Genomic DNA, 25,825 nt, shown 5'->3' with positions numbered 1-25,825 from the left:
CAGGATCAAGACTCAAATACAGCCCTTCTGATCCTAAATACAAGGTTTTCACAACTTCCTCATTTGTAAAAGTGGAAATAATAATAGTATATGTCATGGTGAAAATTAAGCAAGCTAAACTTAATTAAACACCTGACACAGGGCCCGATAGACACTCTCTGCTCAATAAACGTTATTGTTACTATTTAATACAATACCCTGCACATGATGTCTTCCTGTCATCCCAGGGTGACTTATTTTTCCCTTTTAATATCTTGAACACTTTACAAGACTTAATTCATTTTGTTCACTCCTCTCTATGGTATATTCCTTGAAGACAGCAACTAGAAGAGATACTGCACATAGCTTGGCTTCAATGAAAGCTTACTATGTAGTTGTACAGAACATCCATAGTGGGTTAAATGTGCATGTGGAAAACAAATAAGCTATATAAAAAACCAATCTCCCCTCTAGGAAACTTGAACCATATTACAGCAAGGCTTCCACGAAAACTCTTCATAATAATACATTTCACACATTCAAAATGCTTTCATAAATCAACATCACCAGTAATGGGTGACATTCTTCCTGATAAGATGTGCTAAGATACCATTCCACTTCTGTGGTATTCCTGCCAGAAAAGCATAACCTGAACTTTATCAAGAAAAAGCATTAGACAAACCCAAATTGAAAGATATTCTACAAAATAAATGGCCTGAACTCTTCAAAAATGTTAAAATCATAAAAGATAAAGACTGAAAAACTGTTCCAAATTACAGGAGGCTAAAGAGGCATAATAACTAAATGCAACAAGTAATCCTGGACTGGATCTTGAACTAATAAAAAAAAATATTTTTTGCTATAAAGGACAATAGCAGACCAATTGGCAAAACTGAATAAGACCTATAGATTAAATAACAGTACTGTATTAATGGTAACTTCCTGATATTGATCATAATATGACAGTCATATAAGAGAATTTCATTGCTTTTAGGAAGTTCACACTGAAGTATTTATGGGTAAAGAAGCATTATGTCTACAATTTAATCTCAAAGAGTTCACAAAAAAAATAATAGCTAGAGAGAGAGAAATTGATACAGTGAATATGGCAAAAGAAAAAATTGGGGTAAAAAGTATGTAAGAATCCTTTGTACTGTTACTGAACATTTCCATAAGTCCAAAATTATTTCAAAACTAAATGCCTAAACACAAAAGTAATAGTGAAAAAAAGATAGCAAAAAAATCACGTGAAAAGATGCTCAACATCATTAGCAATCAGGAAAAAGGCAAATTAAAACCACAATGAGAAACCACTAAATCTCTATGAACATGGCTAAAATGTAAAATCAAAAGAGAAAAATTTCTCAATACCAAGTGCTGGTGAGGATGTGGGGCAAGTGAAACTCTCAAACATTACCAGAGGGAATGCACAATGGTAGAGTCACTTTAAAAGAAACTTTCAAATTGTTTCCCAAAGTTAAACATATCTTTACCACATGAACCAACAATCTTAAGTATTAATCCAAGAGAAATGAAAATTCATAGTCAAATAAAACCTGCATGCAAACGTTTATAGCAATTTATTCATAATCACCAAACACTGAAAACAACTCAAATGTCTATTAAATGGAAAATTGATAAAGTATGGTACATTTATACAATGGAATATTTTTTAGCAATAAAAAGGAATGAATTATTGATACATGCAACAACATGTATGAATGAAGTCAGTCTCAAAGGTTACATGTTGTATTATCCATATATATTTATGACCTTCTGCAAAAAAGCAAACTACAGGGATGAAAACAGATGACTGGCTGTCAGGGGTCGAAAAGTGTGGGGGAAAGGTTGATTAAAAATAGTCAGCAAGGGGCCAGTCCGGTGGCACAGTGGTTAAGTTCACGCTCTACTTTGGTGGCCCAGTTCATGCATTCAGATCCCGGACATGGACCTATCCATCACTCATCAAGCCATGCTATAGCAGCGTCCCATATACAAAACAGAGGAAGACTGGCACAGATGTTAGCTCAGGGACAATCCTCCTCACCAAAAAAAAAAAAAAAAAAAAAATAGCATGATGGAATCTTGGGGGTGACATAACTGTTCTGTGTCTTGATTGTCATTGGCATTACATAACTTTAGGCATACATCAAAACTCACAGAACTGTATACTAAAAAGAATGAATTTTAATACACATACATTTTAAGAGTATATATTTGTAATTTCACAAGGAAAAAAGTACTTTCATAGACATCTCATTTTATTCTCAGCCCAATAAAGACTACATAGGTACTATTACTCTCATTGGGTAAGTGAGGAAACTGAAGCATACATTAAATAAATGAACATACAAATTACATATGACAGGACCAAAACTGTAGTCCAGACACAGTGACTCTACACAAATGTTTATTCTCATAATTTTCTCATGTTCCACTAAACTTGATGGGCTACAACATCCCTGAAGACAAACAGGATCAAAGGGAGGGAGGGAGGGAAAAAGAAACAGGTACTGGAAGTGTATCCTCTAGAATTCAGCCTTTGTCCTTAAGGAATTAAAAAATAGTCCATAACTGAAGAAGTTTGAATAGTGATCCACACAGGCAACAAATTAACTGGCATTAAAGGATTAGCTGATGATTTCTTCCATAAAGCCTTCTTAATTTCTTAATGCTAAGAAGCAGCAAAAGCAAACATCAAACATTCACAGGTAACCTTGTAACTATTGATAGGATTTAACTTCTACCTGGTCTTCAGAAGAACATCGAGAATAATGATGGTAACTACAGCTCAGAACAGATTTTACAACTTTAAACAAACATTTAAAGATACTCGCAGACGCTATCATCCAAGGGGGGAACCTTTAAAAATACCTTTTTGGTTTTAGAATCAAAGAAGCAGCAGTATAATATTTGCCCAAGAACATACTGTAAGGACAATATCTCAGGGGAACACTAACCTTAGTCTCTTTAACAAAAAAATAAAAAATAAAAAGTTGCATCTGCACCACAAATAGCATACTTCACCTAAAAACAGTGGCGTGGTTTCCTCTAAAGTAGTTGCATTAGGATCGGCCCCAGCTTCTAAAAGAATCTGTACGATCTTCCAGTGTCCTTGACTTGCAGCAAGATGCAATGCACAGAAGCCCTCAAAAGTCTTTGTCTTAATGTAGTTTTCAGATGAATCTATACAAGAATAAAAAAAAACCATCAACTAGAAGATATCACTTCTATTTCTTAGGATTAAAAAGCAAAAATTCCAAGAAGAATTTAATGAAACATTAAAATATAATTCTAAAGGGGAGGTCTCAGTTTAAAACTCCCTAGAAAATCAGGAAAAAGTTCTATAGGGGTCACATTGTGAACAGCTCTCTGGTATTCTTTCTTTTTTTTTAGGAAGATTAGCCCTGAACTAACTACTGCCAATCCTCCTCTTTTTGCTGAGGAAGACTGGCCCTGAGCTAACATCCATGCCCATCTTCCTCTACTTTATATGTGGGACGCCTACCACAGCATGGCTTTTGCCAAGCAGTGCTGTGTCTGCAACTGGGATCCGAACCGGCGAACCCCGGGCCGCCGAGAAGCAGAATGTGTGGACTTAACCGCTGTGCCACCGGGCTGGCCCCCGTCTCTGGTATTCTTAACACAAATTCTGCTTATACACTCATTTTCTCTTCTTTAATTTTTGACAGGTTGGGAGAACGGAGCGGCAGGAGTAACACCAAAGGAAGATCTGAACAGGATGCAGCACCAAAGATCTGCTTAAGCAAGATTTACTGAAATATTAATAAATTTTATGTTTTTTATTTCTACATTTCCATGAGAAAAATGGTCTCATCTCTAGCATTACTTCCTTGTATTCAATTAATAACTGAAGGTAGTTTAAAATACTCCTTTTCTAACCTAATAGTTAATAGAGACTGCATTTTGAAAACAATAAAATGTACTCCAAAGAAATCAAACAGTGGCATACAGTTTATAAGAAACTTATGAGTTAATTTACTTTAAGGCTTTCTGGGGTTTATTGTTATGAAAATCTCAAGGTTCTAGTAACATTCAAATTATGTAAATACATCTACATTAAAATTTTTTCACATCCACAGCAAAAGATAATACTGAGAAGTGATTTTCTTACCTTTGCTTCTAAAACAATAAAATTCTAAACCCACAATAGGCTGTAAGGTAAATGGTGAAGGCATTTCTGAGAGTAGTAATAAACAAAAACAAAAAATAAAGAAATTTTTAAAACCTTTAAATAATATTTCCTTGAAATATCAGAATTAAAACTAATGCTCCTGACTAAAATAATCATCTGTCAAGTAATTCTTACAATTGTAACTCACTGATGAAATTGGCAGACTAAGCCATAATAATATTCAAATAATAGGTTATAAGTACAAATATTCAAAGAAAACAGCCTCAAACTTTACAGGATGCACAACTAAACAGCAAGATAGGGTAGTTATATTTTAGCAGTTCCTATCACAACAGTGTTTCCCAGAGTAGTCAGAAACTGACCTTTATTCAGATATCCACAAAACTCTAAGGTTAAGACATAAAAAGCCAGGACAACACAGATATATAGACATAGATATACAGACAGCTGTTAAATGGGAAATTTCAATATTATAAAAATACTAATTCTTCCCAAAATCATTAATAAATTTATTATAATTCTAATCAAAATGCCAAACGAGCTGGCTATTGGTTGGTTGGTTGTATACTTGGTAAAGTTGACAGGGGTTGGGGAGGGCAGATAAGATTGACAAAAAATTTATAAAAATAAACAAAAGTATTGAGAGGAACCTAGACTTACTACACTATAAACCACGTCTTAAAGTTAGAATAAGTAAAACAATGTGGTATTGGTACCAAGGTAGAGAGGAAGGTGGCCATCAGTGAGAGGAGGAGAGAGCAGAAGCAAAGAGACTACAGGGGATAGCTGAAAGGCAGGAGATCTAGACTAGTGTTGCATTACAGATGTCACAGAATTTTCTTTTGGAAAGAAAGAAGGAAGTTTCTCTTCTACTGAGAAAAAAGAAAAGAGATAAGGTTTAATCCTGACCATTTAAAATACTACACTTTAAAGCAGAAAGAGTAAATCATACTTAATATATGCAATTAGAAAGAAATCAACCAGGAGGGGGCCAGTGGGGAAATCCTAGGACAGAATGCAGACTGTGACAAACGCATCTAATTGGATTACAAATGTAAGACATAACCTCACTGAGGGAGTGGAGAAAATTGACGCTGGCCTAAGTAACTTTGGAAAATGGTGTTATGACTAGAGATTGTAAGGCTAAAGACAAAAAGAACCGTAAATAAACATTGTAGTCTAGTTGGTAAAGTTGCCTCTCATAAGGGTACAAGATTAACAATTCTGATGGGGCCGGCCTGGTGATGTAGTGGTTAAGTTCACGTGCTCTGCTTCAGGCGGCCCAGGGTTCGCAGGTTCGGATCCCAGGTGTGGACCTAGCACCACGTAACAAGCCACACTATAGAGGCATCCCACATAGAATAGGAGAAGACTGTCACAGATGTTAGCTCAGTGACAATCTTCCTCAAGCAAAAAGAAGACGATTAGCAACAGATGTTAGCTCAGAGCCAATCTTCCTCACCAAAAAAAAAATCCTGAAATCACTATATGTACAATAAGATTTAATAAATAAATAAATGGATGGTAGATAGAGCTAGGTTTCTCACTATTGGAGAGGGAGGTTACAGATAAGCAAAGGAGGAAGACTAGAAAGAACTATATGGTACCAGACTAGAGTCCAGATATCAGTATGAACTCGTGTTTAGCTTTAACATAAATACAGATGGATACAGAAATACTTATAGTTATGTGTATACACATAGTTTACAACACATAAATATATTTCCTAGCTCTGTCTGCTGAAAGGGCTTAAAAGAAATGACATGCTAGTAGCAACAAGCACACCCAGTGCCCAGGCCTTGGTTTTGAATATCATTCTCTAATAAAAGGAACCAGGGCTCCTAGGAGAATGGCTAATTCTTGGGTTGGCACGTGAATATACAAAATGAACCTGGAGCATCCTGTAGGTCAAGAAAGCAAAAAAGTACTCAAAAAGCAAAAATGAGGGCATGTCAAAGAAACACAGGAGCCAATCTGAAAGGGCACTCAATAGTCAAAGCTAGGACAATATGAGCAACAAAATAAATAATATCATATTGGATAATAACCCAATGTATAAAATAAATATTCAGGTGTCTGTGCAGATATAAATGATTGAATAAGTAAATAAATGAGAGAGAAGAGATATTCCAAATATCAGAAGAATTCCAAATAATTTATGTAGCTACTCCCCCCTCAAGGAAGAGACCTTAATCCCCACCTGGTGAGGGCCACCATTAGTGATTTGCACACATACTCATTTTACAAAAGGGAAACAAAATCTCCTGTGCAATTATCTATGAAGAAAAGAAGAGAGAAAAGAAAAGATACTTCTCACTCAAGATGAGAAATAGTGAAGTCAGTTTACTACTAAATTGAGATCTTTAAACATTTAACTGCAGAAAAACTAGATATATTTAGCTAACCCTAAAACCACTGGACTAGGAAGGTAATAAGGTTTAGGAAAAGCAATGGCTTGGGAGTTTGAAGATTTAGCCTGCAATCCTGGCTTTACTCTTACAGTTGGATTACCCTTTGGGTAAATTACTTAAATCTCTGAGGCGCAGGTTCCTTAAGAGTAAAACAAGGATAAAACAGCTGGCCCAACCCTCAAAGGGGTTCAACAGATTTACCATATTTATGTACTGTCACAGTCATTACAGATTTTGGAAAGTCTCCAAAATACCATTTAAAGAAAGTTTTCAGGACCCAATATAAGTTGGTTTTGAAAGTTCCAATGATACACTGCCCTTCTTAATTGATATGGGGGGACCAAAGGGACCTTATCTATCTTGTATAGGATCATCAACCACTGCTCTCTCCCTTTCCTTACAAGAGGGATTCTTGGAAAAATAGCACATAATACTCAGTTTTTAATGCCTTAACCTCTGTTTACTTCTCACTGGAAGGCAAAGCGGTTTCTGCTTCTATCCTGCTTACTGAAACTTTAAATGGTAAAGGCATTAAAGTCTTCCTAATGGACAAACCCAATGGGCATTTCAGTTCTTTCAGGACAATCTCTGAGTTCTTTCTTGGCTACACTTTGAGGACTGGGGCCATGTCAGCTGGACCAATGCCCAATGCCAGCCACTAACACCTGTGCATTGATGACAACACTCTGGCAATGATACCACAACTCTATGTTTTCTGACACAAGGTGTCCTTCTACTTATAAATAATAAACTTGCTTACTTGATTAACTGATAGGTGGTAGGTTTTTATTTTGTTTTGTACAAACCCAAGAAGGAAAGCAAAACCACATGGTTTGAAGTAGACATTAAATATTTAAGTAGAGGTTAATATAAGTTAAATATTAAGATCAGAACCTCATCTCAACAGTTGAGCCACAATGTGATGAGCCCAAACAAACTGAAGATATGCCAATCACAAAGGGTGACAAACGCCAACTTCAGGTAGATGCTGTAGTCAAGCACTCTGCACAATGTACATCAACACATTATGTTATAGTTAGGAATTCTAAGAAAAAGTTGGATATAAAATAATTTCCACAACGCAAAAAATTTCACTGTACAAAATTCTCAGACCACCCTTAAAGAGACTCTATCATGCATGTAAGATAAAGGGAAGAAGTCAGTGGAGAGGAAGAGGTTTGAAGGCATCAGGAGAAATTAGACACTATAAAAAATTAAAAGACTAGGAGAAAATATGTGAAATATCTGAAATATATAACAGCAAAGGATTAATATCCAGAATACACATAGAGCTCTTTAAAGACAAAGTATGCCTAAAACTTCCAAAAAGAAAGCCTCCTTGAGAATAAATCAACACAGAGGAACGCAGAGATGAGAGGAAGGGAGACCCAGAGTCCCATGACATCATTTTGAATATTAGCGTCCAGCAATGCCTGCACAGACCTACCACTCAGAATGAGCATTTACCTGAGCTACTGTATTCCCTTTCTGTGTGCAAGCTGGTTTGAACTAGGTTTCTTTCACTCATTACTGAAAGAGTTCTGATTAATCAGGTGGATAATTTAGCAGTGTCTATCAATATTTTAACTTTGCACACTTCTTACACCAGCAGTGTCATGTCTAAAACTCCATCCTACAGAAATGCTCGACCATGTGCACAAAGATATATATAAGGATATTAACTGAAGCACCACTTATAATAGCAAAATTTTAGGAAACAAACAAAATGTCCATTAACAGGAGAGTGATTAAATATATCTATACATCTATACTATGAAATACCATGCAGTGGTGCTCTTACTCAGAATGAAATGGGGAGCTATTGCAGAGTTTTCAGCAGAAAAGAGACATAGTCTGACATATTATAAAAGGATCCCTCTGAAATACTAAGACTACACTATGGCAGGATGCGGAGAAAGCAATGGCAGAAACAGATTTGCTAGGAGACTATTGCAGCAATCCAGGCAGGAGATGACATGACTCAGACAAAAGTATTAGTGGCTGTCAGGATGGTGAGAAGTGGTGTGATTGTGTGTGTGGGATGTGTGTATACATACACACAGATAGATATACACATATACACACATAAAGATTTGCTGATTGATTGGATGAGGGATATAAGAAAAAAATTAAGGGTGGCCCACCGTTTCTGGCCTGAACTAGAACGATAGAATATTTCTGTCTCACAGATGAAGAAACTGAACCACTGTCCAAGGTCACATCAGTGTGATCTTTCCAAGGTCACATTAATAAAGTGAGGGAGTCAGTAGAACCCAGGTTCATCTGAACACAACTCTTAATCACTATGCTACACTGCCTTATTTAACTAAGGACCTTTGGCATCTGTTATCATGCCCAGTATGACAGCATAATATTTTCTTAACAGGAACGAATAAAAAGTACTATGAATTAGATCATATATTTGCCAAATAAAACTATTTGTTAGAGATACGCTATAATTGATTACAAGATTTTATGTGACCTTTAGTCAGTAAATGGTTTACTATTGAATGACATAATTAATTGCCACTGAAGATCATTACTGGCCTCCAAGATGACAAGTTTCATGACATCTCAGTACCTACTACATCAAACATCCAATACAGCAATACAGGAAAGAAGACAAGCAAATTCACTATTTGTCTTAATACTTTAAACTGAAAGCTAAAGTGAAATATATATATATGTATATGAAATTTCTAAGTAATCCATACCACAATTGAATGCTCTTCTCCAATCTGAATGAGAAGACCATGAATGATTCTTAGGCTAAATTCTGGATCTAAATTGAAGAGACAGTAAAGCAAAACCTTTCTAACCACTTAAGACTCTTCCATTCTTTTTGTGTAGGCCTGAGTACCTTCATACTTTAGTGCACTAATAAAAGGTATGTTTTAGGAATCTCTGGCAGTTTACTAACATTAGATGAAATTCAAGGAGGTAGAAATTATGTAACAAAAGACACTTTTAGAGGCTGGCCCCATGGCCGAATGGTTAAGCTCGCGCGGTCCACTTAGGCAGCCCAGGATTTCGCCAGTTCGGATCCTGGGCGTGGGCAGGACACCGCTCATCAGGCCGTCCTGAGGTGCTGTCCCACATAGCACAACCAGGGGCACTCACAACTAGAATATACAGAATATACAATTATGTACTGGGGGGCTTTGGGGAGTAGAAGAAAATTTTTAAAAAAAGATTGGCAACAGATGTTAGCTCAGGTGCCAATCTTTAAAAAAAAAAGACACTTTTATGTATACCAGCTGAGCCACGAGAGACAAGAGAATTACGAATCATATAAAACACACGTATAGCAAATATAAAGAATGACAGAAATGTCAAACTTGCTTAGGAAACTTTTAAGATTAACCCACAATACCAAGTTAACTGCTATAGATATAAAGGTGCTGTTGCCATCATCAAGCAGAAGAGACCTCACTTCACTCTTCAAGACTAGAAATATTTGTACTTCCTCATCATTTTAAAATACTCCTCATATGTAGCTAGACCTTTTACAAAGTAGTCAACTACCATTCCTCATTGGTCAATGTTCCTGAACCTGAACCATCCAGAAAAGTTTAGGTTATAATCATTTTTAAAAGGGAGGGGATCTGAATAAACTATGGACTTTATTAATTTAAAAAACGGATGAGCCAGGGGAACATATAAAACTTTTTTTTCTGCTTAGTCTCCCCAAATCCCCCCAGTACATAGTTGTATATCCTAGCTGTGGGTCCTTCTACTTGTGGTATATGGGACACCATCTCAGCGTGGCCTGATGAGCAGTGCCATGTCCACGCCCAGGATCTGAACCAGCGAAATGGCATGGACTCTGAAGCAGGGTGGGCAAATTGAACCACTCAGCCACGGGGCTGGCCCCTATAAAACATTTTTAAAGCAACCAATAGGCTATGCAGCTCTTCTGCCTCATTCTAGCTTGATTTTCCTAGTTAGTGAATTAGATAACCAAATCTGATAGAATTTTGGACACTAGTTCCAACTACAGAAAACAACCAAACTCATGGAAGCCTGAAAATGTTACCACCTCCAAAAGTAAGTCATATAGCTGCTTCCTACCCTCTGCAAACCCTACTTCCTATCTCCCTGTCCCTACCCTAACCCTTGTGTACGAAGTGCACATAAATTAGTTTTATCCAAAGTTTATCTCATGATAGTGAACTGCAGTAATAGTACAGGGAGAAAATCTTATTTGACCATTTATATGAACTACTCAAATAGTTAACTATGGGGGCTGGCCCCGTGGCCACGTGGTTAAGTTCACACACTCCACTTCGGTGGCCCAGGGTTTTGCCAGTTCAGATCCTGGGCACAGACATGACACCGCTCATCAGGCATAGCAACGTCCCACATAGCAAAGCCAGAGGTTCTACAACTAGAATATACAACTATGTACTGGGAGGCATCGGGGAGAAGTAGGAAAAAAAAAAGGAAGATTAGCAACAGATGTTAGCTCAGGTGGCAAAAAAAAAATAGTTAACTATGTGTGGCTATCTTATCCTCCAAAAACATCAAGCCTAAAAAAGAACAGTCATTAATAATAAAGGTGATATTCAAAATTTCTAAAAATTATAGAGAGATGACTTAACAGACAGTTCAAACATTTAGTCACAAGTATGCCTAAGTTTATTCAGCAGCTAAGGGGAAAAAAACTGTAACATAAACAACACTGTTCTGATGTGGGACACATAACAGTATATTGGGAATGAGCTTTTTGACTAGAAAAGAATATCTGAACTCATGCCTTTGTCACTAAAGATTAAGCTTTTTAAAATTTGAGACATAAAGTCTATTTTCCTAATATCTTTAAACACTCAACTATAAAAGACTCTAGAACATGTGACTTAAAAAGTAGTAATGACAAACTTCCTGTATTATGATTTGGGAATTTAGGCTTGCCATTCCTCAACCCTTAAAACAAAACAGGACAAACAAAAAAACAGAAAAACACACCAAAAACAACATAAAGATTACTTTCTTTCCCATCCATGAGGTAATGAGTTAGTAATTCTGATAGGCTATGGCACCAGAAGTCTAAATTTTGAGTGCTATACCTAGCGATGATAAATACGCAGAGAAGAAGAATCTGAATTTCCATGATCAATGAAATGTAAATGGTTCACTGAGTATTATAACACAGTGTTATATTCAACCTATTTAACTGAATGCTAAAAATGTTCACTTTGACTAAATGTTGGAAGCATGTCATAGCAGAAAAAACATGAGCTTTAGAATAAGAGAAATATGTTAAAAAAATACTTAGTTTATTATACAACCTTTGACAAGTCAACTTGTCTGAGCCTTCGTCTTTTCACCAATAAAATGGTATTAACATTGCCTCAATGGCAGTTTTGTATATATTAGATAAAGAATATGAATCAAACATCTAGTACAACCATTGTTAAAAAGCAGTGCTCAGGGACTGGCTCCATGGCCGAGTGGTTAAGTTCGTGCGCTCTGCTGTGGCAGCCCAGGGTTCAGATCCTGGGCACGGACATGGCGCCGCTCGTCGGGCCACGTTGAGGTGGCGTCCCATATCCCACAACTGGAAGAACATGCAGCTAGGACATACAACTGTGTACGGGGGTGGGTTGTGGGAGATAGAGCAGAAAAAAAAAAAAGATTGGCAACGGTTGTTAGCCCAGGTGCCAATCTTTCAAAAAAAAAAGGAAGATTGGCAACAGTTCTTAGCCCAGGTGCCAATCTTTAAAAAAAAAAGCAGTGTTCAATCACGGTTAATTCTCTTCTCAGTCCCCATCTCCTGAGTGTCAGAATCTCTCATTTAGTCTCATTTACTGAGCCCTTCACTCAGTACTGTGCTATTAAATGTGTAACCAACTCTCAGAGAGGGAAACAAGGCGAGTTTATGGCATTGGTTGTAGCACTGGCTGATTTCTGTGGTGTAAATACTCCCACATGGCTGACCTCAAGCCACAAGCAGGAAGGCAACTGAATACAAAGTTGGGAAGAGACAGGCAGCAGCATGTCATTACTCTCGTCCCATTAACCTGTTTTACTTTTTGAAACTATCTTGTTTAATTGTTTAGGTATTGACTGTCTCCCCTGACAGGAATATAAGCATCATAAAGGCAGAGATCTTGTCCATCCTGTTCTGTACTGTGTCCTCAGCAAACACAAAGTCAACATAATTGGAAAGATTCCCAAAGTTAAGGAACTTTTGAAAAGAATTTTTTTAAAAAAGCTAATTCAAGCAAAACCTCTCACATCCTCAATTTCAGTAACACTTTTCCTTTTGTATGGAAAAGGAAGAAAGAAAAAATATGATCAGTAACCATCAAACGCTTAAAAACAAACAGCAGACTACTTTTGCCACATCACCTACCTAAGACAATAAAAATCAGTCAGGCACAAGCACTTCCGTATAAAGGACAGCATTTACAGATGTCCAGCTAGAATACCATACTTATATAATCTAAGGCAGGCAATCATACCCTTCTTAATGCACAGGCAGTTATTTTATGGTTAAAGAAAGGGAAACAAATACTACTGTTAATAAGTCATGTATTAGCATTTTTTAATGTTTTATTAATCCAGCTTGCAGGCCCAGCCTCTCATACCTTGAATTTACTTTACCTGCACGAATCAACATCCGCAAACATTCTACAGAGTTGTGATAAGCCGCTTCATGAATTGGCATCCATCCCCTGTTATCAGCAACATCAACACTATGGCCCTTTTTGAGTAGTTTTCTTAAGACTTTAAGATTGCCTTCCCTGGCAGCAAGTCCAACCGTGGAGCATGTGTCAGAGTAAGCCTCTGTAAAATCCATTCCTTTGACCAGTCTACAAAACAAGGCAGAAAGAAAACACTATAGTCAATAAAACAACACTGAACTCCTGGAGATTAGCAGATCGAAGTGGGTCTGTCTGGTATCTCTCCCGTGACTGCTGAGGAGGAGCCTAGAGTGTTTTAGAAAGTGACTTGTCAAGCCACAGCCTCTGCTAGGGTCTAAACCAAGAAGTCTCTGTTTGGGGAATTGGGATTCCTTGGAATGTTCTTATTAAAGATACCAATGGAGTTTTAAGTGTTCTATCATTCCTTCTCTGGAAATGTAGTCTGAGCAGCTCCTTCCTGCAGGCTTCTGCTCCTGCTCACACCCGACTAAAACGCACTCTGTGAAACTCTGTTGATGAGAGAGCTAAACATTTCCAGTTAATCACAAATGCAAACTATTAGGCAGAGACAGCCATTTAACAACCAGCAATGCTGAGCCTCAAGAATAAATTTATAGCCCTTTTCTGTAGGAAAGATCACAGACTGCACCAGCCCAGAAAGTTCTTCACTGCATTATTGCCTTCTTCCTCACCATCTCTCTTCAAACTTCATTTCAAGTTTCCTTGGAGTCAGTGTCCCGTGTAACTCTCAGTATATGCTTCTTACAAAGACAATTTCTTGTTAATCACGCTATGAAGCAGGCTGGGCTAAGACTCAGGATTCTCAGGGGAATAGTTATCTCCCAAGGGGCAGCCCCTCTCAGTAACACTCCGATCCCATCCTTCCTCTTAGTTTTCTAATGATCTTAGGAGGTAGTTCACGAAATGCTAACATGTCTAATCCAATACAGGTGAAAAACTTTCTACAACCCCATTCTAAATAATTCATCTAGAAAAGGAAGATTTGAGAAAAGAGGTTAAAACAAAGCACACAGCATTTCCTGTAGTAAATTTAAAGTTATTCATGGTCACATTTAAATACAAAGCTGTAAACTGCAGGAGTTGATTCTATAGTGAGCCAAACAGCTAATGTTAGCTATGGATTAATCTGATTGGATCAACTGGTCCATTACTAGGAACATGAAGATATTTATTACAGAACATTTAATTAGTCAGTTAATAGTTATTTACTGAGCAACAACTAGATGATCAGCAATGTGGAGGATATAAAGATTACATACACACAGATTCTATTTCAAGTTATGCACAGTCTCATAGAAATGATAAATGCATATGATTCAAAATAGAAAGCAGAAAATGTCATAAGAGAAGTACAGATAAAGAGTAATGGGTAGTCAAAGAAGGGAGAAACTACTTCAACCTGGTGAGGGATATGAGCTGGGCCATAATCGGCCAACGAGAATGAGAAAATGGGCAGAAGAGCATTCTTAGGCAAAAGGAAAGACATGACCAAAATTATGAAAATGAACAAGAAAGGGTCAGTAAGGGACAGTGAATAAGTGAAACAATTAGTTCACTTTGGAAGGAGGATCAGGTAAACAAAGAAGAGTAGGAAAATGAGGTTACAGAGGGAGCTGAAAGGCAAACAGTGCAGAATCTTGAATGCTAAGCTATACTTTTGTGAACCATGCTAACTTCCAATCAAAGCCATTACATCCAAATTTCACAAAAAAAGAACAAACCACACATTTTGGGGCAATTTATGAGTATATTCATCTAATACAAGAAAAGTTTTTTCTATGTAGGAAAAACACACAAACAAGACTACTACTCTAAAGACATTAAAAACTGCATTCAAGGCCAAGTGGTTAAGTTCGCGCGCTCTACTGCAGACGGCCCAGTGTTTCGTTGGTTCGAATCCTAGGCACGGACATGGCACTGCTCGTCCGGCCACGCTGAGGCAGTGTCCCACATGCCACAACTAGAAGGACCCACAACAAAGAATATACAACTAAGTGCTGGGGGCCTTTGGGGAGAAAAAGGAAAAAAATTAAATCTTTAAAAAAAAAAAAACACTGCTTTCGAGGGAGCGGCCCTGTGGCCAAGTGGTTAAGTTTGCACACTCTGCTTCGGCAGCCCAGGGTTTTGCTGGTTCGGATCCCAGGCATGGACACGGCATGCTGAGGCGGCGTCCCATATGCCACAGCAAGAAGGACCCACAACTAAAATATACAACTATGTATTGGGGAGATTTGGGGAGAAAAAGCAGAAAAACAATTAGATTGGCAACAGTTGTTAGCTCAGGTGCCAATCTTTAAGGAAAAACAAACAGCATTCAAGTAAAACAGGTATGAATCCCTCTCCAAATTTTACTAGCTTTTCTCACAGTTACAAATAATATTAATGGATCCAGATTAATAGACAATAATCTGAAAAACATATCAGAACTAGAAATATCTTTGAGCTTCTTAGGGGAAGGGGAAACCAAAAGAAATGTACTATAAAAGCAAGATCATTCCTTTCAAACCTTGGTATCAACTAGTTAACATGAATAAACTGTTTATAGGATCTCCTTTTATAAAAACCTTCCTATGTTCTAGACTAAAAGGAAGTACACAAACGACCAAATGTGATGTATAAACTTCAACTGGATCCTGGATTGGTGAAAAAAGTATCAGCTACAAAAATCAATTTTGAGATAATTAAGGAAATTTGAATATGGAATAGATCCTTGATGATGTAATTATTGTTAATTTTCTTAGATGTGATCATGGCATTGTAGTTATTAGGAGATTGTCCTTATTCTTAGGTATTTAGCAGTGAAAAGGCATAACACATGCAACTTACTTCAAATGTTTTAGATTAAAAAGTATATACAGAGCAAAAACAAGTAAGGCAACTGTGGCAAAATATTAATTGTTGGATCCACGCGGAAAGTATAAGAACGGTCACTATACTCTTTTTCTAACTTTTCTGTATGTTTGAAATTTTTCCAAAAAATTGGGGGTGGAGAGAAACTTACCATCCTAGGCACTGTGAAACTACAACCTGGAGAAAATATGTAAAGACTTGGTTATTCTTAAACTAAGTTTCTCTTTGGAGCAGTTTCCTGCTGATTTCTTAAGAGCACAAATACTACTTTTTGGACCTGAGTGTTTTAGCATTCTTTCATAATGCTAAAGACCATGAAACAGTTAGAAATTCTCGAGAAAGAACAATCATTTGGTAAGGCTTCTGTTGGCACATACAGAAACACAGGTGTGATGGTTCAAGTGATCTTCCTCAACAACATTCTGGAGCAGTAGCTCTAACCAGGAGATATTAAAATTTTTTAGGATTCTTGACCTGTTGGAGAAACTCATGAAAGCTATAAAGTCCCTCCCTAGAAAAATGCACATAGACTTCATTTTGTACATAATTTCAGGAGGTTCCCCAGATCACTGCCAAAGCCTGTACATGAGCCAAGAACCTTTGACTACTCTCTTCTGAGTGAGCTGCTGAGAATACTAAAGATGAATAAGGTCGTTTACGCCCGTAAAATTTAAATATGTAACCAACTTTTGTTGTAATAATAGTAGCTCTTTCACAGGCGTAAAATTTCTGCAGTAAGCGTTCTGAAAGGTAAAAAGGCATTTTTTTATTTGAAAGGTTAAAAGGCATAAGTTTTTTTTTTTTTAATGTAAAAAAGGTCAAATATGTATTACATCCCCAGCTTGCGCTCCTTTAGCTGCTCCTTTATATAGGTAGAAACCCAGTTTTCAAAGCAAAACAAAATGATTTTCTACGTGCCAACTGCGGTGCCCGTAGATCTCTTCTCAAGACCACACCAGCCTCGCTCGACTCCGGCCCTTTAGCTTCTTCCCCTCCTGGGTTCGAAGAAGGCAGGCAGTTCCAACCTCAGAGCCACGAATCCCAGAAAAGGATTGTGGGTACTGTAGTCCTCTGCACTCGCACACCAGAAGAAGGTTAGAGTGATTACAGAAGCTGCAGAAGAAATCCACTGCTTAGTATACAGAAAGTCAATGCTTCTTGACACCCTAAGCAAGGAAATAAAACATTGACTGAGATAGCGCCGGAAAACGTTCCTCAAACTGCAAGTCCCAGTGTGCTTTGCGACCCAAAGCAGGCAGGACGGCCACTGCGCCTGCGCCGCACAGCCGGTTTCTTGCGTCCGGGAGGCAGCTGTCCCCGCCGGCACCGCGGAGACCACAGACGAGGGGTCGACCACCGCCGCGGCAAAGCAGCAAGGAAGGATGTGGGTTTTTGGTTACGGGTCGCTGATCTGGAAGGTGGACTTCCCCTATCAGGACAAGGTGGTCGGATACATCACAGGCTTCAGCAGGCGCTTCTGGCAGGGCAGCACGGACCACCGCGGGATCCCCGGCAAGGTGAGGTGCCAGCCAGTCTCCCACACTTACTGCCCCTAGAGCGCCGCTCGCCAACTCTTGTCCCAGCTCTGCGGAACCCATACCCCAACGCTTCCGAGAGCCGAGCATGTGGGTTAGGGATGATGCTGCTACACCTCTGCAACTTCCTCGGCCAGCTGCCCCCTGCCTCCCTCCCAAACCAATGGCACTTCTTCCCAAGCCACTTGAGATACTGGTGGTTAGTTTCTTGAGGCAAAAACCGTGGGCACAAGTCCACAAGCTCGCCCAAGTCCGATGTACTCGGAGGGGGGCCCCATCTCTTGGCAACCTCTGCCCAAAAAATTAAAAACAGGCAGCAAGATCAATCTTCGTGTCACCATGTAGTTGAAATATAAAATCAACTTGCAAATTCAGCTGTGCAGCAATTAAATTTGTTGGCATTTTCTGAATTCTGGCAGGCTTTCAATGGTTTGAGTTTAAACATGCATGTTATTTCTGAGATTTCTTTATATCTTCCCAAAGGTTTTATTTTATGACACCTAAGGTCACAGAACTAGTTTCCAAAATTATCTCCAGTTATTAAGGAGCTTGGTTTGATCACTTTGGTTGTCAGGTACGAGTGAAGTTAAATGAGTTCCCCGTTTATTACTTTAGTAACACAGTACCTATTACTTTATCTAGCATTATTTTAATGTTTCTTTCTCCATGGCTCTCTTCGAAATTATAAATGTGAAATGTAAGTTCTTTGATCCATTTTTCAGTCAGTCATGCAAAGACATTCATCTCAGTAGACGTGTACAGAGAATTAGTAGCAGTTCACTGCTTATGCAGATCAGCTTTGCACAGGCTGCAGAGGAAGCTAAGGAAAACTAAGTTTTAGGTAACTAACGATTTGGATAACTTGAACACTTGTTTTAGTTTACCTCTAAACTTTTGGAAGTGTACAAAATTTTTTATTGCTTATATGTTCTCTAAAGTACTCTCAGAGTTATATGAGCTTGATTACTGTTTTTGAGAAAGAAATTAATATTGGCCCAAACGCACAATATCTAAAATTCTAGAAAGCAGATGAGGAAAGAAATTGGGGTTAATTCGAAAGAAATACCTGCAGTCATGGAAAGGGGAAGAGAGAAAGCTGTGAAGTATTTGGCACCTGCTCATAAAAGAGACTGGATTAAAATCGCAAAAAGAACCTGAGTTTGAAGCTGTTCTACCACAACTAGAGGTGGTGAATTAAGAATTTGGCTTTTAGGTAAACAGATGACTTGAAAACAGGCGAATGACTAAGAGCAAATGCACACTGATAGGCCATCAGAAATTTCATGGCCAAAGTATCTCCAAGAAAGCTATAGAATATTTATGACTTTAAAGAACTAAGTTTAATAAAATGCCTTTTGAGTTGTCAGATATGAACACTTAAAATTGCCATTCTTAAGAGAAAAAGGCTTTGCCCAGGCTCCCATTTTAATGACCAAGTATTAAATACTTATGGATATGATTATAATAGCATATTTTACTACTCTAAATGTATGATTCTCAAAATGTATATGTTTGTTAGCACACTGAGATAGGTACGCTGTCAGATAAATTGTCAAGTCAATACAACAGTTCATGATGCTTTAAAAGAAGAAGGAAGTTATAAAAGCCAATCTCTCTCTCTCTCTACTTAAATTTACTAAACTATAGGGCTGGAAAACTACAACGGCTAATAGTTTTACATCTACTTTTATTTAAAGAATCCATCATAGCAAATTAAAGGAAAATCTAAGTACTAAACATTTTCTAAGTATATTGTTCCGTTAAAAAAACTGGAAAGAACATTATTCTTTTACTTCACATTTTTTATTATAATGGATCAGCAGCCTTATATATATATTAACTATCCAACAAACAAGAATACAAAAGGCCACAGAAATATCCAGCAAATTAGTAAGAATGACACAGATGCTATTTAGGACTATGTTTTTTACAGCAACATATGCTCCTAGTAAGTTAGTCATCATTACATATAAAATGTGATATTATTGAACAAATGTTAGACTCATTTCTACATACTGCAGTGTGACATTTGTGGGAAAAATAACAAACCTACTTGCTTTATTAAATTATGCGCTTTTTTTGCTTCATTAAACTTTAATTTCTTCCTAAGTTTAATTAAGCATTTCATTTATATATAACAAAACTGGCAATTTCTCACCAAATTAAGGATTTATTTAAATGTGAGAGAATTACTTAGAATATATTTCAATTTCCAAAAAAGGAAACATTTTAACACGAGATAATTATGAACATTTAATAAATCCCCAACTTTTCTAGATCTAGATGAGAAATATTACTCAGCCTGAAAGACCCCTTCTTCAGTTTTAATCTCCCCAAAAAAGCATTTAAGTGCACTTACACTGTTTCTCAATAACATATATTTATTTCAGGGACAGAGCACGTAAGTTTTAGAAAATATTTCCTAGTAAATATATCAGTAGTGCCAACAGTCTATATCTGTAGCATCCATAAACAGTCACAGGGATCCACTTATTTTTTTCTTTGTCTTCTGTTTCAACTGCCACTATCTAAGTCCAGGACTTTACTACCCCTCTTCCTCCTTTCAACAAGCACTACGAGCACTTCCAAATATGTGGGAGACACCTGTACAAACAACAGTGCCTGATAAGTACTATAAGGGAAATAAATCAAAGGAGCAACTCTCCTAAAGGAGAGTTGGGGAGAAGGAGCTGCTGGAAAGTAGTCTGAGGAGTCAGCCAAGCCTTTATGGAAAGAGGGGGAGAGGATATCCCAGGGATATAAAGAAGGGCATTCCATACTGGCCACCAGTATATTTTATCCTGTAGAATATTAAAACCCTGAAAAATTCAAAGCATGGGAGTAAGTGGCCCAATTTGCACCAGAAAGTAATTCTAGGACCAAGTAGGGAACAGACTGGAGGGAAGCAAAACTAGAGGCAGGCAGCAAGATCCCTAAGGAAGCAACTGAAGGATGAAAAGGAACCAAATTCAGAAGATAATTAGAAGATAGAGCTACCAAGAACTGGTGACTGGGCTGGATGTAAGGGGAGGCAAGGAAAGGTGGAGTGCAGAACTTGTCACCTGGACCACTAACATTTCTTACTCAGAGTCTACCTCCTTCCCACTCTAACTTTCACACTATACACTTTACCACACTTATCTTCCCAAAACACTTCCTTTATCACGCCAGTCACCTGCTACTCAAGTGCCACAGCAGCTCCTTATCTCTGATTTCTCTTAAATTTAAGTGGCTTCTTACTTCCTACTGTCCCCTAATTTCAACTCCACTCTTTGGCCTTTCAAATCTGACTCTATCCTGTTTCTCCAGTTATCTTTCCGAAGCATCTCCCTACATGGGGAACCCTCTGCTAAAGTCAGACACTTGGTCTGATTTAGTTCTGCCTCTAGGCCCTCACTTGTGAATCATGAGTCACAGTGCCCTTTCGCCAGAATTTTGTCTTCCTTTCTCACCACCCAAGACTCAGAATTCTTACTGCACTTATAAATACCATACATCTTAGTCCTTAAGTATTCTCTACCTATTTCACATTTTAAGTTCATATTTCAGAAATACCGTATAAGCTCTTAGAAGCAAGAATCCAGGTTTTATCTTCTCTACAACACAGAGTAGGTATTCACTAAATAGCTCCTAATTCACTTTGAAATTGAAAGTAATATGGCAATACCTACGTGACCCACACCAATATATGTATCCTCATTATAGCATTATCTTAAGTAGAAAACAAGTCAAATATAAATGTCTGAACAGCATGGGACTGTTAAATTATACTTCACTGATGATAGAATATTATGCAACTATTAAAATGTATAAGAAGACTAACAGGAAAAGATAATTAAATAAGAAACATAATCCAAAATCCCATGTGTTGCATGATTACAAATTATCTATACAAATGGACAAAGACTAGAAGGAAACAGAAACAAAGATGTCACAAATATCTGAATGATTTAGGCTTACTATGTGCCAGACAATGGGCATAGAAGTAGGTAAAATTGTGGCTTACAACTCAACATTCTCATTAATGATGTTAACATGTCAGTAGGTACATACAGAGCCTTTGGCACCAAGCAGAAATTATATTTTTTTTAAAAAATGCAAATTCTCAGACAGCTCCAGACTACAGAATCAGAAACTCTGGGAGTGTGGCCTAGCAATGTGTGTTTGTCAAGCCCTCCAGGTAATTCTGATCTATACCAAGGTTTGAGAACCACTTCCCTATAGGAAAACACCCTGGAATGTCATGTTTTGCCCCCTAACAAAACTATGACAATCTTTTTTTTCCTAGAGGAAAAGAAATGACCAGAACTTTTATTTAATTGCTTCTTCCTTTTGCCTTTCATTTTAGATGACACTTTAGTTATAGGTGTTTTTTAATACATCCATTTTTAAATGAACATAATATACCTAATACATACAAATTGAAGGGAATTTTTAGAAAGGCCAAGATAGTTTGGAAAAGGTAGATTTTCTTACTTAATTCACTTTAAAATTTATCATTAAAAATAAGTGCTTTAAAAAAAGTTCTTAGTATGAACAAATGAAGTTAAAATATTCTGTCAGTAATAAGTTGCTAATGCTCAGTTAATGAACTTTAATTCAGAAAAAAAATTTTTTTTCTCACTTTTTTTAAAACAGCCTGGAAGAGTTGTGACTCTTGTTGAAGATCCTGGGGTATGGTATAACTATTCTTTTTTGTATAATCTTTAATCATATAAAATGTTGAGATGTTTTTCAGTGTTAATAATCAATGAAATTTTATTAACAGTCATCACAGACCATTAGAACTAACTGGGTCTAGAACTCCTCCCTGAGAATTTTGTGATTCCCTTTGACATTAACGGAGCCAGCCCTCAGACAGCCAGACCGCCACTGAGAATTAAATGGAACCCTTAAAGCTCTCCTCACATTTGCCAGAAGGCTAATATCTTCAGCAAAAAAATCCCAGTCAGGGATTATCACTTTCTTTATTGCCTAATTTTATCATTAGCACAACAGGTTTTTAAAGAGGTTTGGAGCACTAGACAACTTTTATTTATCTGATTGTCCTCTGTTTCTTAAATAATTTCAATCCTTTTGTTGAGAGAGAGATTCAAAATTTTGCTTTTTTTTTCCTTAAAGATTGGCACCTGAGCTAACATCTGTTGCCAATCTTTTTTGTTTCCTTCTTCACCGCAAAACCCCCCAGTACATAGTTGTATATTCTAGTTGTAGGTCCTTCTGGCTGCACTATGTGGGATGCTGCCTCAGCATGGCCTGATGAGCCATGTCCATGCCCAGGATCGGAACCGGCGAAACCCTGGACCGCCCAAGCAAAGCGGGCAGACTTAACCACTCAGCCACGGGGCCCACCCCCAAAATTTTATATTCTGAAGTTAAAGATTTAACTATGAAAAGAACTTTGATATACAAAAACCAAGCAGCTAGCAAAAGCAGATGAATAATGGTGAAATTATGAAATCTTTTCATAGTTTACATTAGGAAAAGCATCTATAAAAATGGCTTCATACTGGTACCTACAACTCCCAATTAAAGTTAATAAACAGCACTTTGTTTCTCTAGAATGTTAATTCATTCAAGAAGATGCTTAGCAACCTAAAGTTTAATGATTAAAGGTTGTCAAGAACCTAGAAAATTTACAAACTGTAAATCTTGCTTATATCACAGATATTTTATTAATACTAAAAAAAATCTTTGCAAGCCAGCCCTGATGGCCTAGGGCTTAAAGTTCCACACGCTCCACTTTGGCAGCCTGGGTTCAGTTCCCAGGTGCTGAACCACACCATTTGTCTGTCAGTGGCCATGCTCTGGCGGTGGCTCACATAGAAGAACTTACAACTATACACAACTATGTACTGGGGCTTTAGCAGGGGAAAAAGGAATAAAAAAGGAGGAAGAGTGGCAACAGATGTTAGCTTAGAGTGAATCTTCCCCTGCAAAAAAAAAAAAGATCTTTGCAGCTAAAGTACGTTGTTTTTACTGACACTTTGTTCCTGGGCTCTCTTGACAAAAGTATTCTGGATGGAGTAATTTACAAAGGATATTTGAAAGTTTAGGCAGTGAAGAAACAAATAAAATGAACCTGCTATGGCCTTAAGTAGTTGATTGCTTTATTTCCAAGCTTTTAAAACACAGACCCCTTTCTGCAAACACGGGAACACCTAATATGTAAGAAGATAAATGAGACACAGCTCTAGCTGAAAAGAGGTGGAGTATCAAAGCCCTGCTATCCAGCATGCCAATGCTTCATGCAGACAGCCCCTGAGGTAGGCTCCAGGTCGCTACAACACTCCCTGAAGCAGTTGGGAAACTACTGCCCTATACCGCCAATAAAATGTTGGTGGATTTAAAGCTTTAGGATTTAAAGATTGAGCTTTAAATTTTAAAAATTTAGCATATTTTTAATGACCAGATGAAGACCTGATATTTTTCATTTCAGTCTCATCAGTTAAAAGACATAATTTTTAACATTTAAACAAAGATAAATATCTTCATGTTCAAGGAAATTATTTACTCAAATTGAAGAATTTAAAATGCTGATTTCCTTTACTTGTAGTATGTACTTCTTCAGCGCACTTTAAGTGAAGCAAAACTGCATTGATTTCTATGAATATAAAAAATATTTTCTTAGATCACAACATATCTTTACCAATTTTAGCCTTGTAAATACTAAATAATATATTCTTTTCATTTTTCAACAGGGTTGTGTATGGGGTGTTGCTTACAGACTACCAGTAGGAAAAGAAGAAGAAGTAAAATCATACCTTGACTTCAGAGAGAAGGGAGGCTACAGGACCATAACAGTCAGTTTTTATCCAAAAGAGTCTACAACGGAACCATTCACTGTGTTGCTATATATTGGAACACATGATAATCCTAATTATCTTGGTCCTGCGCCTCTGGAAGACATTGCTGAGCAAATTTTTCACGCAGCTGGTCCAAGTGGAAGAAATTCAGAATATCTTTTTGAACTTGCAAATTCTATGAGAAACCTTGTGCCAGAAGATGCAGACGAGCATCTTTTCTCTTTGGAAAAATTAGTAAAGGAACGTTTAGAAAGAAAACAGAACCTCAGTTGCTTATAAAGACCCTAATCATTGATTTTTTCCAAACAAGCAGAGCTTTTAGTCTTCAGACACCAGCTTCACTGCACAATGGCAATATGATCTGGAAACGTGTTTACTTGGAGATCTTATTTATTTTTAATGTTGTTAAGATATCATCAAAGTTTATAGTTTAATTTCAAGTGTCCTGAAACACATACATATTCAAAATATTGGGATATAATTAAAGAAAAAATTCAAGTTTTAATAATATAATGACTTCCTAACTATGTGATATTAAACACTTAAGTGAGTTCTTTAGAACAATACAATGAAGGACTCAATTCAGAGCTTGTTTTTATCAGAGTAAAAATAATTCTGTTGTTTCATATCATAATAATACTTTGACGTTGTAAAGAATTCAACCAAAAGTCTAGTAAATATAATAAGGTTATACATTCAGTATATTCCTGTACAATATCTATAACCATGATTAAAATGTACAAGCTTAAAATAGCATGTAATTAGAAATATACAGTAACATAGACAAGATTTCAGCCTTGATTATGAATTTCCTTGTTCAGGTATTAAATGAGACCCTTTCCAATTTAAGCCAAAAAACTGGCATTTTTAATATAAAAATGTCCTTGGAATTATAATGTGCTGTACCTCTCCTTTTTTGAATAAATGCATTTTACTACATGGAAAAAACTCATTCTGCTAAAAAAACCCACAAATTACATTATATAAATTACGTCCACTAACAGTGCAGTCTGCCATTCACTTTGTTTTATTCTTATACTGAAACTTAAAAAAAAGAAAAATGCGCTTTCTTTTTGGGAGTGCTTTCTGATATTACCAGTTATGAGAAACATATATATATAATCAAAGTGTGGTGTTTGAAATGGCTTTTAGAATCGTAATGTTTTAAAGAAAGAAGTGGCATTACCTGATCATTTGCTACGCAGTTTTCTTCCTTATATCATGTCACCTAAACAAAGGTATTCACTGCATAGTGTTGATGCTACTCAAGTAAGAAACATACATGTACATTATAAACTCATGTAAGAATTAGCCTTGATTCAAACTAATCAGGTTCTTTCTGATTGTACATGATTTCTTTCTCAATAGGATATACAGTCTCTCTAAAATCTTTCAATATGGAAAGAATTTCAGTATCACA

At 37.1% G+C, this 25,825-nt stretch overlaps 2 protein-coding genes across 21 annotated transcripts in view; one reads left to right on the top strand and one right to left on the bottom strand.

Annotated features, from left to right (window-relative positions):
- The window catches only part of ASB3 (ankyrin repeat and SOCS box containing 3), a 107,718-nt gene that overhangs the window by 59,682 nt on the left and 22,211 nt on the right, over window positions 1-25,825 (bottom strand). For 14 of the 20 annotated variants that reach the window (XM_070573905.1, XM_070573899.1, XM_008533575.2 and 11 more), the window contains 2 exons: window positions 13,153-13,361; window positions 3,007-3,165 (listed from right to left, as the gene is read on the bottom strand). In XM_070573905.1, coding sequence (XP_070430006.1) covers window positions 3,007-3,165; window positions 13,153-13,348 — 355 coding nt within the window. In that variant the 5' untranslated portion in view covers window positions 13,349-13,361. Of the gene's footprint in view, window positions 1-3,006; window positions 3,166-13,152; window positions 13,362-16,982; window positions 17,301-25,825 lie in introns of those variants that run through there. The other 6 variants (XM_070573909.1, XM_070573911.1, XM_070573908.1 and 3 more) reach the window with 3 other exon arrangements.
- Window positions 17,316-25,406, top strand: CHAC2 (ChaC glutathione specific gamma-glutamylcyclotransferase 2). The gene is made up of 3 exons (XM_008533571.2): window positions 17,316-17,581; window positions 22,238-22,273; window positions 24,301-25,406. The coding sequence occupies exons 1-3, from the start codon at window positions 17,447-17,449 to the stop codon at window positions 24,682-24,684; spliced, it is 555 nt and encodes a 184-aa protein (XP_008531793.1). The 5' UTR covers window positions 17,316-17,446; the 3' UTR covers window positions 24,685-25,406.

The sequence above is a fragment of the Equus przewalskii genome, chromosome 14, assembly GCF_037783145.1.
Source record: "Equus przewalskii isolate Varuska chromosome 14, EquPr2, whole genome shotgun sequence".
Classification (NCBI taxonomy): domain Eukaryota; kingdom Metazoa; phylum Chordata; class Mammalia; order Perissodactyla; family Equidae; genus Equus; species Equus przewalskii.
This window is presented reverse-complemented; position numbering and strand designations above follow the sequence as displayed.

Excerpts from the sequence above, each read along its gene's own strand:
- CHAC2 (XM_008533571.2), top strand. The coding sequence starts at position 17,447 with ATGTGGGTTTTTGGTTACGGGTCGCTGATCTGGAAGGTGGACTTCCCC. Across the intron at positions 17,582-22,237 it reads ACCGCGGGATCCCCGGCAAG|CCTGGAAGAGTTGTGACTCT; the intron begins GTGAGGTGCCAG and ends TTTTTAAAACAG. Across the intron at positions 22,274-24,300 it reads CTCTTGTTGAAGATCCTGGG|GGTTGTGTATGGGGTGTTGC; the intron begins GTATGGTATAAC and ends ATTTTTCAACAG.